We start from the raw sequence: 19,663 nt of genomic DNA, 5'->3' as shown, positions 1-19,663 counted from the left end.
ACACACAGAAACCCTATGAAAACACCTTCTAGAAACAAATCAAAATAAAAATGCAAAGAAAGTAACCTTAAATATGAACCATACATACCCCAAAGCCTCATTTCCAGTAAATTTCAAACTTTTGTAAATTTAGAATCACTGATCAAATTTGTAAATACAAGGATGACTCAGTTAAGTTTTTGCACTGTTGAACACTGAACCACACTTGTGATGTTTTTTTAAATTTCTAAGTGCTCACACTAATACGGCTCAATGTACAGTTATAGATTGTGAATGAAGATGGTAAGTAAAACCAATGAAGTGACAGTGTGATATGACCAGACATGCATTTCCCACATGCAGTATTTCAGTGTTGTATATTAAACACATAAATCATTAAACAGAAGATGGTTTTGACTGCATGCAGTTGAAGAAGGCTTCTATTAATCATTTACATATGCCCTTTCTTGAAAATACTATTGTGTCATGTTAATCTTTCTCCAGTGTAAGAGTTCTTAAACTAGTATCCATGGACTGACTTCAAGGGTCTGGGAACTGCCAAAAATTTATATAAAATCATGGTATGTGAACATTTTTTCTGGGAAAATGTAAAAATGGTTCTGAACATTCTCATAGTTTTTTCATCAAGCATTATTAACACATACATTGTATTAGTGTAACTTTGCTTATCTCCAAGTTATTTGTTCAAATCTAACAATTATTAATAAAACTTTTCTCTTATTGCAGTATTTATTGCACTTCACTGTAAGGGCCCATGTACTTGTATATACTCCACACTATCATGTAAGCCACTTGAAGGCAGGACTATGCCTAGCACATATTCATATTCTAATTTTCTACAATAAACAATTAGTTTATTTTTACCTCAAACTGACAATTTTTATGTAAAAATCATAAATAACTAGATACTATAATGGATAAAATGAAAATTTCTATAGCTTATTAAAATTAGTTACATTAAAATATAATACTTGGCTATAATATTTACCTTACTAGAGTTACAGGGATAAAATGGGCCAATAGTTTTGAAGCATTTTCCATAAAATAACAGCTAAACACATATATTCTTAAGATAGTAGTCTTCTACTTTAAAGGTAGTTTCTTATGAACATATAAAATTCATGAAAATTAGCAGAGGATTATAGTATATAAAGTAAATGAATTTGTATTAGTTGGGCCAAGGGCATAATTTATATTCAAACATTCTCTGTCTAACCAGGATATCCCATCCTCAGTAATGTATCTACAAAGCCATGAATTTTTTTTTCAAGCTTGGAATAAACAGGCACAGATTTACTAAGGAAAGTATATAAATGTTTCAAATGAAAATAAAATTTACTTGAATATAACGAAAATTAATAATTAGAAATTCAAATCTAAATAGCATCACACAACAGAACCATTTTCAAATACTTATTTCAAACATTAGAGCTTCCAATTATTAAGGCAAACCAGGCACTTAAAAAAAAATCCAAAATATACAATGTAAACCAAAGCATAGGAAAAATAATATAAATAATTGGAGTAAGTCCTTTTTATTTTAGTTATTATATGACTGAAGTAAAACAAATAAAACGAATTCAAGTGAAAATCATAATTAAAGTTTATGAAAATATAAAAGGCTTGAAATATTCAAGGGTAAATGTACTTTGTTTTAACACAAAGTACCAGAACAACCTGTTCCTACATATGTTGATGACAAATATTAAACAGTAAATGTTTTTAACTGTTTACATCTGTTCATTCTAAAAGAGCCAAAAGGAAGAGAAAGAAAAATCTAAACTTTTAAAAAAGAAAAACTTCTGTGCCTATTGTTTAGTAGAGACTTCTTTTTGAATTTTTGCCAGATCCTCTGGTCAAGAGTAACTGTTGAAATTTACAATGAGTCATCTGTTTTTAATTTTGCCCTTGAAATTACATCATTTATTTATATAAAAATAAATATCTTAATCTTACACCATAAGACTAATTTTTTAACACCAAAAGAAAACTTTTTACAGTTCTATATAATTCAAAATCCACCTTTATGCCTTAGTTATTAAAAAATTTACTAGGTTAAAAGGAAATGTCAACATTTTACCTTTATTAATGAAGTCACAACAATTGCTCCAGCATTTACCATAGGATTATGTGGCTTATCTGTAACATATAAAAGCAATAGCATTATTTCAAATACCTGATAGCATTTTCGGCGACACACAGGTTCTTCCCATGAAGATATATTTATATCTTTATATAAGCCATTGTTACAGTTCTTTTGGGAGTGGGGGAAGGAGTTTGGAGGAATACATTTAAACTCACTTGCATATCAAACCAGTAATACACCTCCAGGAAGCTGCTATAATTATTATATAGGCAAACAAAGATTCATGTACAGAAAGGCAGTAATTAGTGGTGTAAGAGCATATTCAAATTTCCTAATTCTGCCTTTTATTAGCTATTTGACCATGGGCAAATAACTAATCTTCACTGAGCCTCAATTTTCCCATCTGTAAACTAGGAGTAGTAATAGCACCAATACCTGAGTTAGTCATAATCCTTAAATAGAGAATTCTGGTCAAGATGGCAGAGTAGGTAAATGGTACTGGCATCCTCCAAATGATCAGATCAAAATTAAAACTAAACTATAGTACAGCCATTAGTGAGAACTGCCTGAAATCTAGCTGAGCAGAAGTCCTATAACTAAGGATATACAGGTCAAGAAGCCAAATTGAGACTGCTAGGAGGAGTGGAGACTTGAACTGGCTGGTCCCCACACCCACATGTGGAGGTTAAAAATCAGGAGGGCTATTTCAGCTTCAGAGGTGCCTCAAAAATCGAAGGGGCCCACCCACACACCAAGCTCCCCAGCCCAGGGTTCCAGTGCCAGGGAGAGAAATCCCTGTAACTTCTGGCTGTGAAAACCAGTGGAGATTATAGCTAAAACAGAGGCTGCTGGAATCCCAGGCAGTTCCTCTTAAAGGACCTGCACGCAGGCTTACTTAGACTCACTCACTCGGACCTCCAGTGCTGGGGCAGCAGCTCAAAAGGCACCAGGGACATACAGGGAAGAAATAAATTGTCCGGCTTTGGGGCAAAGGCTAGAAGGGAACCTTTCTCACCAACAGAAGTGCTGGAAAGAAGCCACTAGTCCTTTGCTGAGCCCTCCCATTGCAGGTACTGGCAGGCACCATATCTGAGTCTCGGTCAACCTGATTATCACTGTTCACCCCATGTTGGTGAGTCCCTGAGACTCTGTCCCACCCAACTTGCAGGCCCACCCAAGTCACTTCCAGATCGCTACTGCTTTTCCATACAAATGGCCTCGCTTGGCTCATGTTGTGGACTTTCCTAAATTCTCTCAAAGGTTCACAAACCCCAAAGAAGCACCATCTGGCTTCAGCATGTCACATACCTTTAGCTAAGTATCCCAGGCACACCACTAGTGGTAGGCAGACTACATTCACAGCTTGGCTACTCATGGACACCTCCAAGCCCAGCATAAGCAGCAGCACATCACTTTGTAGTTCATGATAGGTGGCCTCAGCCAAGGAATAGGCAGAAGCTCATCTTGGCCTGCACCTCCCGTGGGGCCTCAAAGCTAGACCCAGTGGCCAACTTCAGACCATGCCAGAGACCACCCAACCACCTCCACAAGTGACTAAGCCAGTACCAGGAGCCCCAAATGAAGCAAGTCCTGCTCTGTGGGGCTGGCCCCTGCATAGCAGCAAATTCGCTATAACTATAACTGATGGTCCCCTTAGCCAATTGGCCTGAGGGTCAATTCCTCCCATTGACACACCAACAGCAATCAAGACTCAATTACAACAGGAGGGTGCAAACAGCCCACATTAAGGGGGTGGGGGGAGAGTGAGTCTGGATTGCCTGGCTTGACTGGCCAGGGAGATGAGCCACTGGGCCCTACAGGACGCCTACTACATAAAGACACCCTAACAAGACTGGGAGACATAGAAAATGCTCCAAATGAAAGAACAAGAGAAATCTTTGAAAAAAGAACTGAATGAAATTAAGGCAAACAAACTACCAGATACAGAGTTCAAAACAATGGCTTTAAGAATGCCCAAGGCATTCTTAAACTTGGTGAGAACTTCAACAGCATTAAAAAAGGACACAGAAACCACAGAAAAGAAGCAATAAGAAATGAAGACTATAATAACTGAAGTGAAGAATGTACTAGGAGGAATTAACAGATTAGATGAAGCAGAGGATCAAATCAGAGATTTGGAAGAGAAGGTAGAAGAACACACCCAGTAAGAGCAGCAAAAAGAAAAAAAAAATTTTAAATAAGGATAGTTTAAGGGACGCTTAGGGCAACATGAAGTGCAGTAACTGTAACAAGTGTAAAGAGTACCAGGAGAAGAGACACAGCAAGAGATTGAGAACCTATTTGAAGTAATAATGACTGAAAACTTCCCCAACCTGGTGATGATATACCCAAAATACCTATAACAAGGCACATCTTAATTAAAGTACAAAGGTTAAAGACAAAGAGAGAATCTTTAAAGCAGCAAGAGAAAGACAGTTACCTAAAAGTGAGCCCCCATAAGCCTGTCAGCTGATTTCTCAACAGAAACTTTGAAGGCCAAAAGTGACTGGCAAGAAATATTCAAAGTGATGAAATAAAGGACCTACAACAAAGATTACTCTACCCATCAAAGCTATCATTTAAAATTGAAAAACACATAAAGAGCTTCTCAGATAAAAAGTAAAGGAGTTCATCACCACCAAATGAGCATTACAAGAAATGGCAAAGGGTCTTCTTTCATAAGAAAAAAAATATGAATAATAAAATGGCAATAAATATATCTGTATTAACAATTATTTTAAATGCAAATGCATTAAATGCTCCAATGAAAAGACAGAGTGGCTAAATGGATAACAAAACAAGACCCTTATATATGCTATCTACAAGAGACTCATTTCAGTCAAAGGACTCACACTGACTGAAAGGATGAAAAAAGATACTTCGTGAAAAAGGAGACGAAAGGAAAAAAAGCCTGGATAGCATAGCAATACTTTCACCACACAAAATAGACTTTAAAACAAAGACTATAAAAAGAGACAAAAAAAAAAAAAAAAGACCCAGCAATTCCACTTCTGGGCATTTACCTGATGAAACCCTAAACACTAAATCGAAAAGACACGTGTATATGTTCACTGCAGCATTATTTACAGTAGCCAAGACATGAAAGAACTTAAGCATCATTCAATAGATTAATGGATAAACAAGTGGCATGTATGTACACACATAATGAAATATGAACTCAGACATAAAAAGAATAAAATCTTGCCACCTGCAATAACATGGATGGACCATTAGGGTATTGTGTTAAGTGAAATAAGTCAGACAGAGAAAGACAAATGCCCATGATTTCACTTATATGTGAAATCTAAAAAAAACAAAATAAGCAGAATGGAAACAACTCATCTTAGATACAGAGAACATTTTGACAGTTGCCAGATGGGAGGTTGGGAGGACGGGAGAAAAAGGTGAAGGGATTAAGAAATACAAATTGGTAGTTACAGAATAGTCATGGGGATGTAAAGTATAGCATAGGGAATATAGTCAATAATACTGTAATAACTATGCTTGGTGTCAGATGGGTACTAGATTTATTGAGGTGATCAGTTTGTTAAGTTATACATATAAATGCCTAATCACTGGATGTACACCTCTAACTATTATATTGTACATCAAACATACTTGAAAAATAAAACAGTATTTAAAAAATAAAATGAAAGAAAAAATAATAATGCTTGAATAAATTAAAAAAACACATGAAATACTGAGAAAGTTCCCAGCACATCCTTAAGCACTCAAATAACATTACTATTAAAAATCACCTTGGAAAAAGCACATCTAGTGCAAACCTAATGTTGCTTTATTTAAGTATTTAATTTTTGTGTTTATGTATATACATATACATAGGCAGAAAAAGAAAACACAACCACTAATAAATGCTACACATACTTATAAATTCTTAGAAAAAATATTGGGTTTGCCAAAAAGTTTGTTTGGTTTTTTCTGTACAATGGCTCTAGTGGCACTCAGCTGTCTTTAACTTCATTTGAAACAATTTTGTTAGATTGTATTACGACGGCTGTCTTATCAGATTGCATTAAAAAAAAATCAAAATTGGTGAATTTTTGTGTAGCCATTTTAATACTGAAATGGAAGAAAATATGCATCATTGTTGGCATATTATGCTTTATTATTTCAAGAAAGGTAAATATACAACTGAAACACAAAAAAAGATTTGTCCAGTGTATGGAAGAGATGCAGTGACTGATCGACCCTGTCAAAAATGGTTTGGAAGTTTCATGCTGGAGATTTCTCACTGGATGATGCTCCATGGTCAGGTAGACCAGCTGAAGTTGATAGTGATCAAACTGAGACATTAACTGAGAACAAAGTTCTACCATGCTGGAGATAGCCAACGTACTCAAAATATCCAAATCAATAAAGTTACTGGTGAAAATGAAAAATGTGCTTTTTATTTTATGGAAAAAATCATATGGACTTCTTGGCCAGCCCAATAGAATTTCAAATCTCAATTGATTACATTTTTACTCATGATATGGCACAAATGCCAAACAAAAAGCTCTCAGGGCACCAAAAACATTTATTTGAACACAATTCCTAATTTATCTGTTTCTGGTAGTGATTAATTTCTTTGGGAAAAAGAAAGTCTTATCTAATTTGACAAATCTAGCAGAATTAAGTTATTCCTACATTATTAGTCTATTTGAATTTTAAGCAAGTAACCTTCTGAGATGTGAGCTTATGGCTAAACAACTCTGAGCTCTGGAAAATAGCTGGGCAGATTTTCCAACTGTTAAATAAAGGGTTACCATTCGGCCCACCAATCCCTCTCCCAGGTATATGAAAAAGAGAAGTAAAAATATATAGGCACATAAATACTTGTACACAAATGTTCATAGGAGTATTATTGGTAATAGCCAAAAAGTGAAAAACCCAAACATGCTGATAAAATGGATAAACAAAATGTAGTATTATTATCTATACAATGGCATACTTGTCAATGATTTAAAAAAATGAAGGACTGATACATGTTATAATTTGAAAGCATCTTAAAAACATGCTAAGTAAAATAGACTAGTCATAAAAGACAAAATACATGATTTCATTTATATGAAATGTCTAGAATAGGTAAAATCTATAGAGACAAAAAGTAGATTACTAGTTGCCAGGAGTAGAAGAGAAATGGGTACTAACTGCTGATTGGTGTGGGGTATCTTTTTAGGGTGACAAAAATGTCCCAAAATTGATTGTGGTGATGGTTGCCCAACTCTATGAATATAATAAAAGCCATTGAATTTAACACTTTAAACAGGTAAATTATATGCTATAGGACTGTCCCAGAATATGTATCTCAAAGAAGCTGTTAAAATTTTTAATTAAAAAAAAAAAACAGCCATGGCTGGTGTGTCTTAGCAGACTGAGTGCCAGCCACTGGTTTGATTCCCAGTCAGGGCACATGCCTGGGTTGCAGGCCAGGTCCTTGGTTGACACAAGAAGCAACCACACATTGATGTTTCTCTCCTTCTCTTTCTCCCTCCCTTACCCTCTCTCTAAAAAAATAAAATAAAAAAATCTTTAATTAAAAAAAAATCAATAAGGACAAAAAATTGGGTAACTGACAGTCTAATAGTTTCCCTAAATAGCTATGCTTTAAACCCTATACAGTTTGGATTCCCCATTATAATAACTAGTTCCAAAAGTTAAAATAAAATTTAGTATAATATCTTAGTGTTACAATCAAGATTTCTCCTATACCAAATTATACTAAGAAAAGTTTGCTTTCTCTGAGATCACATGCAATGAGAGCAATTACTGTCACATAAGAAGAGTACATGGCAAGAGTAAGCAAAGAAACAAACATTTTTTTAAAAAAAATTTTACCTACCGAAAAGAAAAACCACATGCAGACAGAGAGTAGGATATGAAAATCCAGCTGTGCTAAATTAGTTTATCTTGTTATTGTGTAGATATTCATGTATCTGTCCTTTCTTCTTCTTCTTCTTTTTTTTGACATTATCAGGTTTATACTCTAGTGTAGTGATTTTCAATATGTGCGCCACAAGAATTTTTAGAACACGCAATACCCGACTATTTAGCCAGGGGCACTGACCTCTTTTCCCTTAGATCGTCAAATAAAATGACAACAGCCAACACAACAACAGCCATCCAGTGTGAATGAATCAAACTTATACCTATTTTTTAGTCAGGTAAGCAAAAAACACATTTTTTGGTGTACCACAGAATTTTCGTAATTAGTTTACATATGCCATAAAATGACAAGGTTGAAAATCACTGCTCTATGGGCCTAGGAGGCAGCTAATGTGTATATTCCAAATGGTACCACATAAATGTGGACATTTAATATTTTCTAAATCATAAATATTCAGCAATTACTACAGAAGCTACATTCAAGATCTTTCAAAGAACACTAAAACATTTCATGGCACGACAGATCAATTTCAGATCTAAGAGACTGCTCACTCGACCTTTGGCTCAAAAGCCAGACACCTGAATGCCTGGAAATATACCAGAGATATTATAACACAACACCAGCATTTAATGAAGTATAAAACCTCATACAAAAATTTATGACTGTAAAATCCACCTTTTTTTCCTGCTCTGCCGTAAGGAGGGGAAAAATGAAGGGTTTAATTTAGAATTTTTAATTAAAAATATTTATGACAGCAGTAGTAACACTTAACTTAAATAATAAAGGCGACTATTTAATGACAAATACTAGCTTAGTATAGTGACAAAATGGACATAAGCAACATTTAAATTTTACGGGCATATTTTAAACTAGAATATACAAAACTAATTTTATACATTTATTCTTGCTCCAAGGCATGCAGAAAGTTCTTCCATATTATATTTTCTTTTCTTTTTTTTTTTTTTTGGCTTATATTTTTTTTTTTTAATTTTTTTTTTTTATTGTTATGCAATTACAGTTGTATGCCTTTTCTCCCCATCCCTCTACCCCACCCCAGGTCCATATTATATTTTCAAACTGCTAAGAATATGAACTTTAAAAAGATATGGTTCATATTGAGGGTATGTCAAAGCTAATATATATACTAAATGTTAAAAAGTATTAATGTTCAGTTTAATATGGATGTTTCTATTTTTGGTATTATACTGGAATTTTATATGACCATATAAAAATTAAAATATTTCCCTATTTGGCTTAATCCTGCAGTGACCATTTACAACCACCCTAACTTCATTATTTTTATAAAATTCACTCCTATCATTCTCACGTATATTAATTCAACTCCTCTACATTTTCTATCCTGCTACACTTATAAACCAACATATACATCTTGGCTTCTGTCAATTACACACTTATAATTAGCAGTATGCAATGCCTGAGTTTGCCTTCTTTTTCCATGTATCACACTGTATTAGCAAGGTAAGTTACTCCAAGAATCAACACCCATATACACCCTCCATACATGTTAACAATACAGGGGAAGAAGGCTATAAAAATGTTTTGATTAACCTAATTTCCATTACAAAGTAGAAAAAGACTTCGCTAGGAGATGGTGGTTTCCAAACTGGCACCTCCATCAAGTAACTTATTTCTTCATTTATAATAGAAAAATATCAGCCAACTACGTGCCACAGGATTAAAACTTTACATGCTAGAAAGTATTTTAAAACTACTGATATGAGAAGAGTAGCTACTATAATTTCTTTAACTAGTCAGTATAGTGATATTCTTATAATTTTATGAAGCTAGGACAATATGTTTTTTTAAATTTTAGTGCTAGACACACAGTCACATATGTATATACAAAACGTGTATAGTTTCATGATAAATCTACCCTTAAAATTTTAAATATGAAAAAGACCTATAAATTGTTTTTTGCTGGAGCTAGTCTAAAACTGGACTCTAGAGCACAGAACCTAAGCAGAACTCAGGAATGGTATAGTGAGGCCTCCAATTTTCCATACTTCAAAATTCCTGGTATTGGCTCAGGACTGAAAAGGCCAAAGAATAAAGCCAAAATCTCATGTTATATTTTCTATTTCAGATACTATAAACCAGTGCTAAGTTGCTTGAGTTCTTATCATGATTTTTCTTATACTGTATCAATAAATCATAATTTCTAAAATCATAAATGCATATTTTACAATGGTTAAGTTCATTTACCCCAAGCCCAATTTATTTGTTTCTAAAATACTTCTTCATATTCAAAGTCTTACATTTCTTAATTTTTACTCTTTAAATACTGTTCTCAAAATCAATCAATTCACCAAAACCACCCAGATTATTTATTCTGTTTTACCTTATTCAGGAAAATACTAATTTTTCTTGTAAAATGTTTAATCTTGTTAGAACAAAAATATTTATTCTTTCCATATTAAATCTTGATGTCAGTAAATTCAAAAAATAAAGTATTTCTGCATGTAATATGCTTACTGTAGTTGCTACTTTATGGTAATCTTCATAAAGACAAATGTAGAATCAGGACAAAAATATTAAGATAAAAGAATATAATTGCTTTTAAATAAATAGGAAAAGAAACATAAGAAAGTACCTTATAACTTCACTAAAAAATGACTATAAATCACATTTCATTTTTTATCCAGCAGAAAGAAAAAATACAGAAGTATATTTCTTCAAACCATTACTGCAACTACTGAATTCCTTCACTCTTGCTTTCTTCAATTCTATCTTATCACACATGAGGAACCTAGCATATGCCTGAATGATTAAAAAATAGTAACAAATCCATAGGTTGGCATATAGATTTAAAACACCAACTATCAGATTATAAGTACTAACTACCTTTGCCCTCCCCTTTTCTTGTAGATTATAAAGTAACTAGGTTTATTAGTTGTCCAACTATTTTATGCAAGATGTTTCTTTCAAATATTAAATGTTATTAAACAGAAAAAGCAAAACCACTATGTCAACCAGGGCCACCACTAAAAACTTGTTATGGAAGTTTTCAAATATATACAATACACAAAAGCAGAAAGAATAGCATATGAACACTCATGCATCTATCCTTTAGCTTCAAAAATTACCAACATATAGTAATAATCACATCCAGCACTCCCAGCAACAGTCCACTGAATTATCTTAAAGCAAATACCAGACATTGTGAGGTTTTACTGTAAGATATTGCCCTATAGGTGATCAGAAAGTGAAAATTTTACTCCCTGCCCCCATTTCTCCTTATCCTACTTTCTAGAGGTACGAAATGCCTAAAATAACCATTTTTAAAAGTAGGTGATTAAACCATCTCTATAAGTTTCACAGGATTCTGTGAAAAATAAAAGTATGAATGCTTTTACTTTTCTTTAAAAAATGCAAAAAATAACTACATAGGTTACCTAAGGAAGTAAGATATTTCTTTTTCCAAGCAACTTTTATGTAATTCTTACCATCTTCATTTAAAAACAGTTTGTTGAATCTTAATCCACTTGGCTCTTTCCCAACATATCGATGTACATATTCTGTTCCAAGATCATTAACAGCAATGGCATATTTCAAAGGTTTTACACAGGACTGAAGACAAAATGGAACTTTGGTATCTCCAATAGAATGCCTATATAAAAGCAGATTAAAAATTAATTAAGATAAACTGGAAAAAAAGTAACTGAATCACTCACTAGAGTTATTTTCACATGTTAATTCCAATTACAAAGGTTTCCCCATAATTCAACCACAGGTTTACTGAGATATTAAAAAATAAATACAAGTGTGTTTACTTTAAGAGGGATAGTATGAATAAAGGCAAAAGCTTCAAAGTACTCAGGTAATAAAATAATTCCAAATTAAATAATTAAGTAATGTGAAAAATTTCCTCAGTGCAAGGGACTATGGCTCTCCTTACTCCTACTTGTATTCAATCATATAAAATGAACTGGTCCTTTTAAAAATTAGTCACCATCTTTTTTTACTGATAGCCTTAACCATGGCTAAACCATGGTTAATTTTTAAATGGAGTACAATTTAGATTCAATACCATTCTCTGAGACCCTTTCTATATGTATATCATCTTGTCAACCGTATCTACTTACAATTCCAGCTGCAACATATTAACTGGCTACCACTATAGCTGGCACTATTGGTAATCATTATCACCATGTAGATAAACAAAACAAAAAGCTTCATGGTAGCAAATTGGGATGCAAGTGAAGTAAAGCATAGGTTTAAAAATAAAAAACATCTTCACTGAGCCCATTATAACATAAGCTTCACAAGGGGAGAGATCTTTGTGTGGCTGAAGTATCCCAGGTGCCCACAACAGTACCCCACACACTACACTAGCACTCATGAAACTCATAGCAAAACTAAGCACTATTAATTACTCCTGGAGAAACAGTGGTTAACAGAGAGGTGTCAGAGGGCCACCTCACTTCTTATTATAGAAGGTAAATACATATGTGTACATATAGCAAAAGTATAGTATTTTTTCTATCATCTTTATAAAACATTTCCAATTCAGACTATAACTTCAACTTGACAATCATTGTAAAACCTGACAAAAAGCCTGTCTCCCTGCCGTGGCCGGTGTGGCTCAGTTGGTTGAAACGTTATCTCCTAACCAAAAGGTTAGGTGGGCACATGCCTAGGTAGCAGGTTTGCTCCCTGGTCTGGGTGCATACAGGAGGCAACCAATTGATGCTTCTCTCTCACATTGATGATTTCTCTCTCTCCCTTCCTCTCTAAAAGCAATGAAAAAAAGAATGTCCTCAGATGAGAATTAAAAAAAAACAAACAAACCTGGCTTCCCATTACCTTTGGATTTAAAAATATACATGCACCCAGGGATGTCCAACCTGCAGCCCAGGATGGCTATGAATGTGGCCTAACACAAAATCATAAATTTACTTAAAGCATAGTGTTTGTGTATCTAATGTGTGGCCCAAGACAACCCTTCTTCCAGTGTGCCCCAGAGACGCCAAAAGGTTGGACATCCTTAGTTCAAAGTCAACTTTTAAAATTCCCTAGGTAAGAAAACTAAAAGGAATCATCTCTACACACAAAAAATGTTTAAGAGAAAAGCCATGAGCAAGCATTACATAATAAATCATTTCCTCCAAATACAAAAACAGGAATGCTTATTGGGATGTGCTCCATGAAGATAAAGCCACGTTTCATGTATGTGTCCTTTCATAGCATTCAACATTTAATTCAACACACACACACAATGAGTGCTTATCCTCCCAGGGGAGGATAAAAGCCTATCATTATTACTAGATGTTCATGGATTAGATTAACATTTAGTGAAAATATACTACAAGGTGCTAATTTAGCCTCTTCCAGTATTATACAATCTCTGGGCCCCACATTCCTTATCTCAAGAATGAATGGACTAAACTGTGTATTTTTGTGTTTTTATCTATAAATACTTAAGGAATGTAATTAGAGAAACCCCACCCCCCAAAAGATTAATTAGAATAAAGGCATTTAAGAAATCAAAATTTAAAAATTTGTGGGGGAAGGACAAGGCTTTACTTGGACATTATCTTGAAAAATAAACCTAATATTATAAAACTAAATGATCTGTAGTTTTAACAAAATTCAGGGTAAAATTATATCTATGCTCTAAATTCATCAATCTGTATACAGTTAGGAGTTGTAGATCTTATTTTAAATGTTGTATTTTAATTAAAAAATTACCTCATTAAAAAACAAAACAAAAAAACAGAAAAATTATACCTCTGAGCTAAATCCTTGAGTAAAAAAAATATTACTTTCAAGAAAAAGAAAGAAAAGGCATCCAGATTGGAAAGGAAGAAATGAAACTGTCACTGTTTGCAGATGACATGATAGTGTACACGGAAAATCCTATAGACTCCACCAACAAACTACTTGACCTAATAAATGAATTTGGCAAACCAGCTAGATACAAAGTCAATACTCAGAAATCAAAGGCATTCCTGTATACCAACAACGAAACTGCAGAAACAGAAATCAGGAAAAAAATCCCATTTGATATAGCAACAAGAAAAATAAAGTACCTAGGAATCAACCTAACCAAGGAGGTAAAAGACCTGTACTCAGAAAACTACACAACACTGAAGAAAGAAATTAAGGAAGACACAAACAAATGGAAGCATGTACCATGCTCATGGATTGGAAGAATTAACATCATCAAAATGGCCATACTTCCCAAAGCAATTTATAGATTCAATGCAATCCCTATTAAAGTACCCATGACATATTTCACAGATATAGAACAAACATTTCAGAAATTCATATGGAACCATAAACAACCCCAAATAGCTACAGCAACTTTGAGAAAGAAGAACAAAGCAGGAGGGATCACAATACCTGATATCAAACTGTATTACAAGGCCACTGTAATCAAAACAGCCTGGTACTGGCATAAAAACAGGCACATAGACCAATGGAACAGAACAGAGAGCCCAGAAATAAACTCAAGTCTTTACGGTCAATTAATATTTGACAAAGGAGGCAGGAGCATAAAATGGAGCAAAAACAGCCTCTTCAACAAATGGTGTTGGGAGATCTGGACAGCTATGTGCAAAAAAAATGAAACTCGATCACCAACTTACGCCATACACAAAAATAAACTCAAAATGGATAGAAGACTTAAATATAAGTCATAACACCATAAAAGTCCTAGAGGAAAACATTGACAGGAAAATCTCAGACATTCCACGCAGCAACATCCTCACAGACACATCCCCTAAAGCAAGGGACATAAAGGAAAGAATAAACAAATGGGACCTCATCAAAATAAAAAGCTTCTGCAGGGCTAAAGAAAACAGCATTAAAATAAAAAGAGAACCAACAGTATGGGAAAACATAGTTGCCAATGATACCTCAGACAAGGGCCTGACCTCCAAAACATATAAAGAACTCACAAGACTCCACTCCAGGAAGACAAAAAAAACAACCCAATTAAAAAATGGGCAAAGGACTTGAACAGACACTTCTCCAAGGAAGACATACGGAGGGTCCAGAGACATATGAAAAGATGCTCAGCATCACTAGCCATCAGAGAGATGCAAATTAAAACCACAATGAGGTACCATCTCACGCCAGTCAGAGTGGCCAACATAAACAAATCAACAAATGAATGTTGGAGAAGATGCGGAGAAAAGGGAACCCTAGTGCACTGTTGGTGGGAATGCAGACTGGTGCCGCCACTGTGGAAAACAGTATGGAATTTCCTCAGAAAACTAAAAATGGAACTGCCCTTTGACCCAGCAATTCTGCTGCTGGGATTATACCCTAAGAACCCTGAAACACCAATCCAAAAAAACCTGTGCTCCCCAATGTTCATAGCAGCACAATTTACAATAGCCAAGTACTGGAAGCAACCTAAGTGCCCATCAGCAAATGAGTGGATCCCAAAACTATGGTATATTTACACAATGGAATTCTACGCAGCAGAGAGAAAGGAGGAGCTTATACCCTTTGCAACAGCATGGATGGAACTGGAGAGCATTATGCTAAGTGAAATAAGCCAGGCGGTGAGGGATAAATACCATATGATCTCACCTTTAACTGGAACATAATCAACAAAAGAAAAAAGCAAACAAAATATAACCAGAGACATTGAAGTTAAGAACAATCTAACGACAGCCAGGGGGAGTGGGGAGGGGACAGTGGGGAGAGGGGATTACAAGAACTACTATAAAGGACACATGGACAAAATCAAGGGGGAGGGTGGAGGTGGGGGAGAGAGGTGGGTTCAGCTGGAGTGGGGTGGAGGGATGGGGAGAAAAGGCATACAACTGTAATTGAATAACAATAAAAATTTTTAAAAAATTACTTTTCTTTTTGACTGAAAAAACCAAATTACAACACAATACTATATCTTTACATCTAATTCACAGCATAATAAAAAGGCATTCTTAAAAAAAATATTCCAGAACTTTATACATTTTTCCAAGGACCTCTCCTTAATTCCTTGGTTTTAAAATCAAATCATTCTCTTTCAAGTACCCTCATCATTATCCTTTTTATAATTCTGCTACATCCTCATTTGTCAGTGGCTGTACCTGTTAGTGTGAGCACTTCCCAAAGATGGCTTTCATGGAGTTCATGAACTCCTGCATGTTTTGCAACTGACTTCTTACTTTACAAATAACTGACAGTTTTCATGGATTTGAAATAAACTTACCTCTGTCCGTCTACTGTGCAAACAGATACACCCCACAAATCAGGACTGAACTTGGCCAATTGAGGAATATAATCTGCAACCTAACCAAAATATTGAAAATTAACAGATATAAGAAAACACTTTCTTCTACCAAAAATTTATCTCAGTTTATCTTCCACCAATGAATAGCTATTTTATAGCACTCAGTGACTGTGTAGTCTTTCAAATATTCATAAAAACTAAGGGCACAACAGACTTGAGGATTACCGGTGAGATCTAAGTGATTTCTCTCAGTCTCCATCACCACCTATGTTTTCCAATGCATTTTCTCTTCCTCGAAAAACTTAGTCTAAAAGAAAAACTAAGACTTGAAGTTTTTTATAAGGGAAAGAAATAGAGAATTTCTTTAATCAGGGTCATGCTGGAGGGGTTTCACTATCTAAAGTCTTTCAATATGAAGAAGAAATAAAATAGCGTGTACTATTACTTAGATGATTTTTTAAACATTTCATTCGATGTTCAAGGAGAACATTCTGCAGAAATTCCCAACAGTTACTATTTTATTAGTTAAAGATTAAAAGGCCATCTCAATCATTTGAAAATCAAAAGGAACTTGTAAACTTAGATTTCTTTTTATCCAAAGTAACAAAATTAAATATTTAAAATATTTTAAAAGCACTTTAATTCAATGGCCTCATTTAACTTAAATTTCCTAATTAGCAAAACACAAGAAAACTACACACTCTCTATACACCTCAAGTTGAGATAAATTTATTAAGTGATTATTAGTTTAGGAAAATATTCACATTAAAAATGTTACCTTTCCTCCAGACTGCTTTTTAGCGCTTTCATATAACTCATCGATATGAGAGGTAAAAGACATAAAGTCAGGAATGACAAACTTTCTTCTAAACGCTTGCGTCAACAAAACAATGTTGCTTTGAACACATCTGTGGAATGTGAAAAAAATAAATAAAAAGACTGAATGCCCTTCAAATATGAGTACTTGGAAACAACAATGTTAATCAGGAGAATATTTAAACAATAGAGAAATTCATGATTTTATACAACAAATTAAATCCTATAAATTATACTCTTCCTACATTATCTTTATTTCCTTCAAACAGGCTTTCATGTAGTTGCCTGTAATCTGTTGAACAAGTTAAATAAATAAATTAGATTGCCTAAGAATCCTATCAAAGATTAAAGCAACAGAGCATTCCATCAGGTTAAGTAACAAAACCATCTAAAAACAAGTTTCTAAATCTATGAGAGTTGACAGGCATTCAGTATGACATTTAGTTAACAACAATCAGACTTGAATATGTCATAGTTGAGATTCTACTTATTTTTCCATTAAGTAGCCTCAGACATATATCCCTTATTTCTTTTTTATATATCCCTTATTTCTATAAAACTATTACTAGTGTTTCACAAAAAGCTAAAGTTTGTGTTTTAACATATTTTTCCTAAATTATATTTCAAAAACTTGCATTTCTAAACTAAAAAATAGAGATAAAATCAACGTTTAGTCAGATTAATCTGTCTCTTAAATAACATACTTATTAAGATGCTTATAAAAATGAGTAATTCTACATAAAATATAATATAACATAGTATAATCAAGTTTATGATATCTGAATCACTAAAAATGTTTAATTACATTATTTTGCTGACTATAAGATATGTAATACATTGAAGGATAAAAATGTTTCATTGTTTAAAACTATTTAAAAGATGGTAAATCAAGTGATTGGAGGGAATGAAATCTAAGGATGTGAACTAATATTCTGCTTTGTCCTAAACAGGATTTAAGCCAGAAAATCAATGTATTAATGTAACCTTAAAGATGGTTACAGCCAACCATATACTTGAGGTTCATCTTCTTTAGAGTTTCAATAACTCAGAAATAAAATGTTTAATTGCTAAAGGAAAACTTGCTAGACATGAGCATCAAGCTATACTACCAATTTAGGACTAGATTTTAAGAGACAAAAAAAACCCAAATGTTTACAGGTGAAGTATTAAAGTCAAAGCATTAACTATGGGAAGTCATTTATGTAACAGATTTCTCACAGATAAGTGATATGACACTATATTAGCAGCTTCTTTGGGGGAAAGAAAAACACTCCAAATTGGCATTTAAAAAAATATACTTAGTTTCAAGTACTATTCATCCTGTTTAATCCTCAAAACATAAGCACTTTGAGAAGGATAATTTCCCCACTTTACAGATGAGAAAACTCTAACTTGAAAGTATACAACTTGCACTAATTATAACTGGAGAAATGAAGTAGACACTCTCAGTATTTGCTTTTTTAGTCCATGATAAATAAGAAATTTTTCTATCTCAATATTTTAATTCAAGTTGTTCTAAATAAAACATCAAATTAAAATTAAAGGCCAGATGTCACATTTTAACTATTAATGAAAATTCAGAATATATACTCACTTGGTCAGCATGAAATTAAAAAAATGATTTAAAATAAGAGGTTGTTTTCAGGGACAAGGATGTGCCCCCACACAACATGAAAAATTATAGTTCTAATTTCCATTATTAAACTATAACTGCAGAAATAATTGACACTCCAAAGATACCAAGTATTTACTTCAATAAACTTTGATAAATTGTTTTTGTGATAGCTTCACAATGTTAATCTAAAAAATATTAAGTTTTCCCATTCACTTAGTATTTAATATATTTCAAATAGCAATTCAATTTGTACACGAGAGTTGAAAGAAATATATACTGAAAATACATTTTTCAGCAAAAAAAAGTTAAGACAATTCCTGATCTTAAATCACTGTATCTGTATCAAATCAAATATACATCCTTATTTAAGAAATTATACATGAGAAAATATGAGGACTGCCAATCGAATTTAAATTATTAACTTACTACTAACTATTAAACTATTTAAAATTATCAGCACTTTTAAAAGTAGGCTTTATAATTAACAAAACTGTACAGTCAGTGAAAGTAGGGTTTTGCTTTTTTTTTTTAAATCAGAAGGTGCTGATAAAGCTGTGGTAACAGCCTTAACTGGTGAATTACTGTGGCCAACAAAAGTAATCTTAAAACTAAGAAAAGTGTCTACTTGGGTAATGATGAGCATTCCAGGTAGTAAATGTTTTTCTTGGAGTTTTTTTAATATGAATCTAGGTAGCATGAATCTAGAAAGTTAGAAGTCATACAAAATGAACTCTGAGGAGGAAGTGTTTATTCCTTTCAGTAAGTCACATCTTTCTCATGCTTTGTTCAGTCTTCTCATCTGCAAACTAGGAATAATTACTTTTTTCCCCTTCTTTAGCGTCTACGATTAACAACTGTAATGTATGTCAATATTTTACAAAATATCTCACATATAATTTTTCACTAGTAAAATTACCCTGAATTTTTAAACAAAATCAAACATTATACAAATGTAAAGACTTCCATTTGGTTACACCAAAAAATTATGATCACACAAAAATAGTTCTAAATGCTCCTATGGTTAAAAATGCATGAATAAACATGGCATTCATT

The 19,663-nt window shown here is 33.4% G+C and overlaps 1 protein-coding gene across 2 annotated transcripts in view; it reads right to left on the bottom strand.

The window, feature by feature from the left end:
* The window catches only part of GLS (glutaminase), an 81,105-nt gene that overhangs the window by 45,241 nt on the left and 16,201 nt on the right, over positions 1-19,663 (bottom strand). For both annotated transcript variants that reach the window (XM_024563941.3, XM_024563942.3), the window contains exons 4-7: positions 16,958-17,087; positions 16,159-16,238; positions 11,438-11,601; positions 2,081-2,139 (exon numbers count right to left, since the gene is read on the bottom strand). In XM_024563941.3, the coding sequence (XP_024419709.2) occupies positions 2,081-2,139; positions 11,438-11,601; positions 16,159-16,238; positions 16,958-17,087 (433 nt within the window). The remainder of the gene's footprint in view (positions 1-2,080; positions 2,140-11,437; positions 11,602-16,158; positions 16,239-16,957; positions 17,088-19,663) is intronic.

Source organism: Desmodus rotundus, chromosome 2 (genome assembly GCF_022682495.2).
Source record: "Desmodus rotundus isolate HL8 chromosome 2, HLdesRot8A.1, whole genome shotgun sequence".
Lineage (NCBI taxonomy): Eukaryota > Metazoa > Chordata > Mammalia > Chiroptera > Phyllostomidae > Desmodus > Desmodus rotundus.
This window is presented reverse-complemented; position numbering and strand designations above follow the sequence as displayed.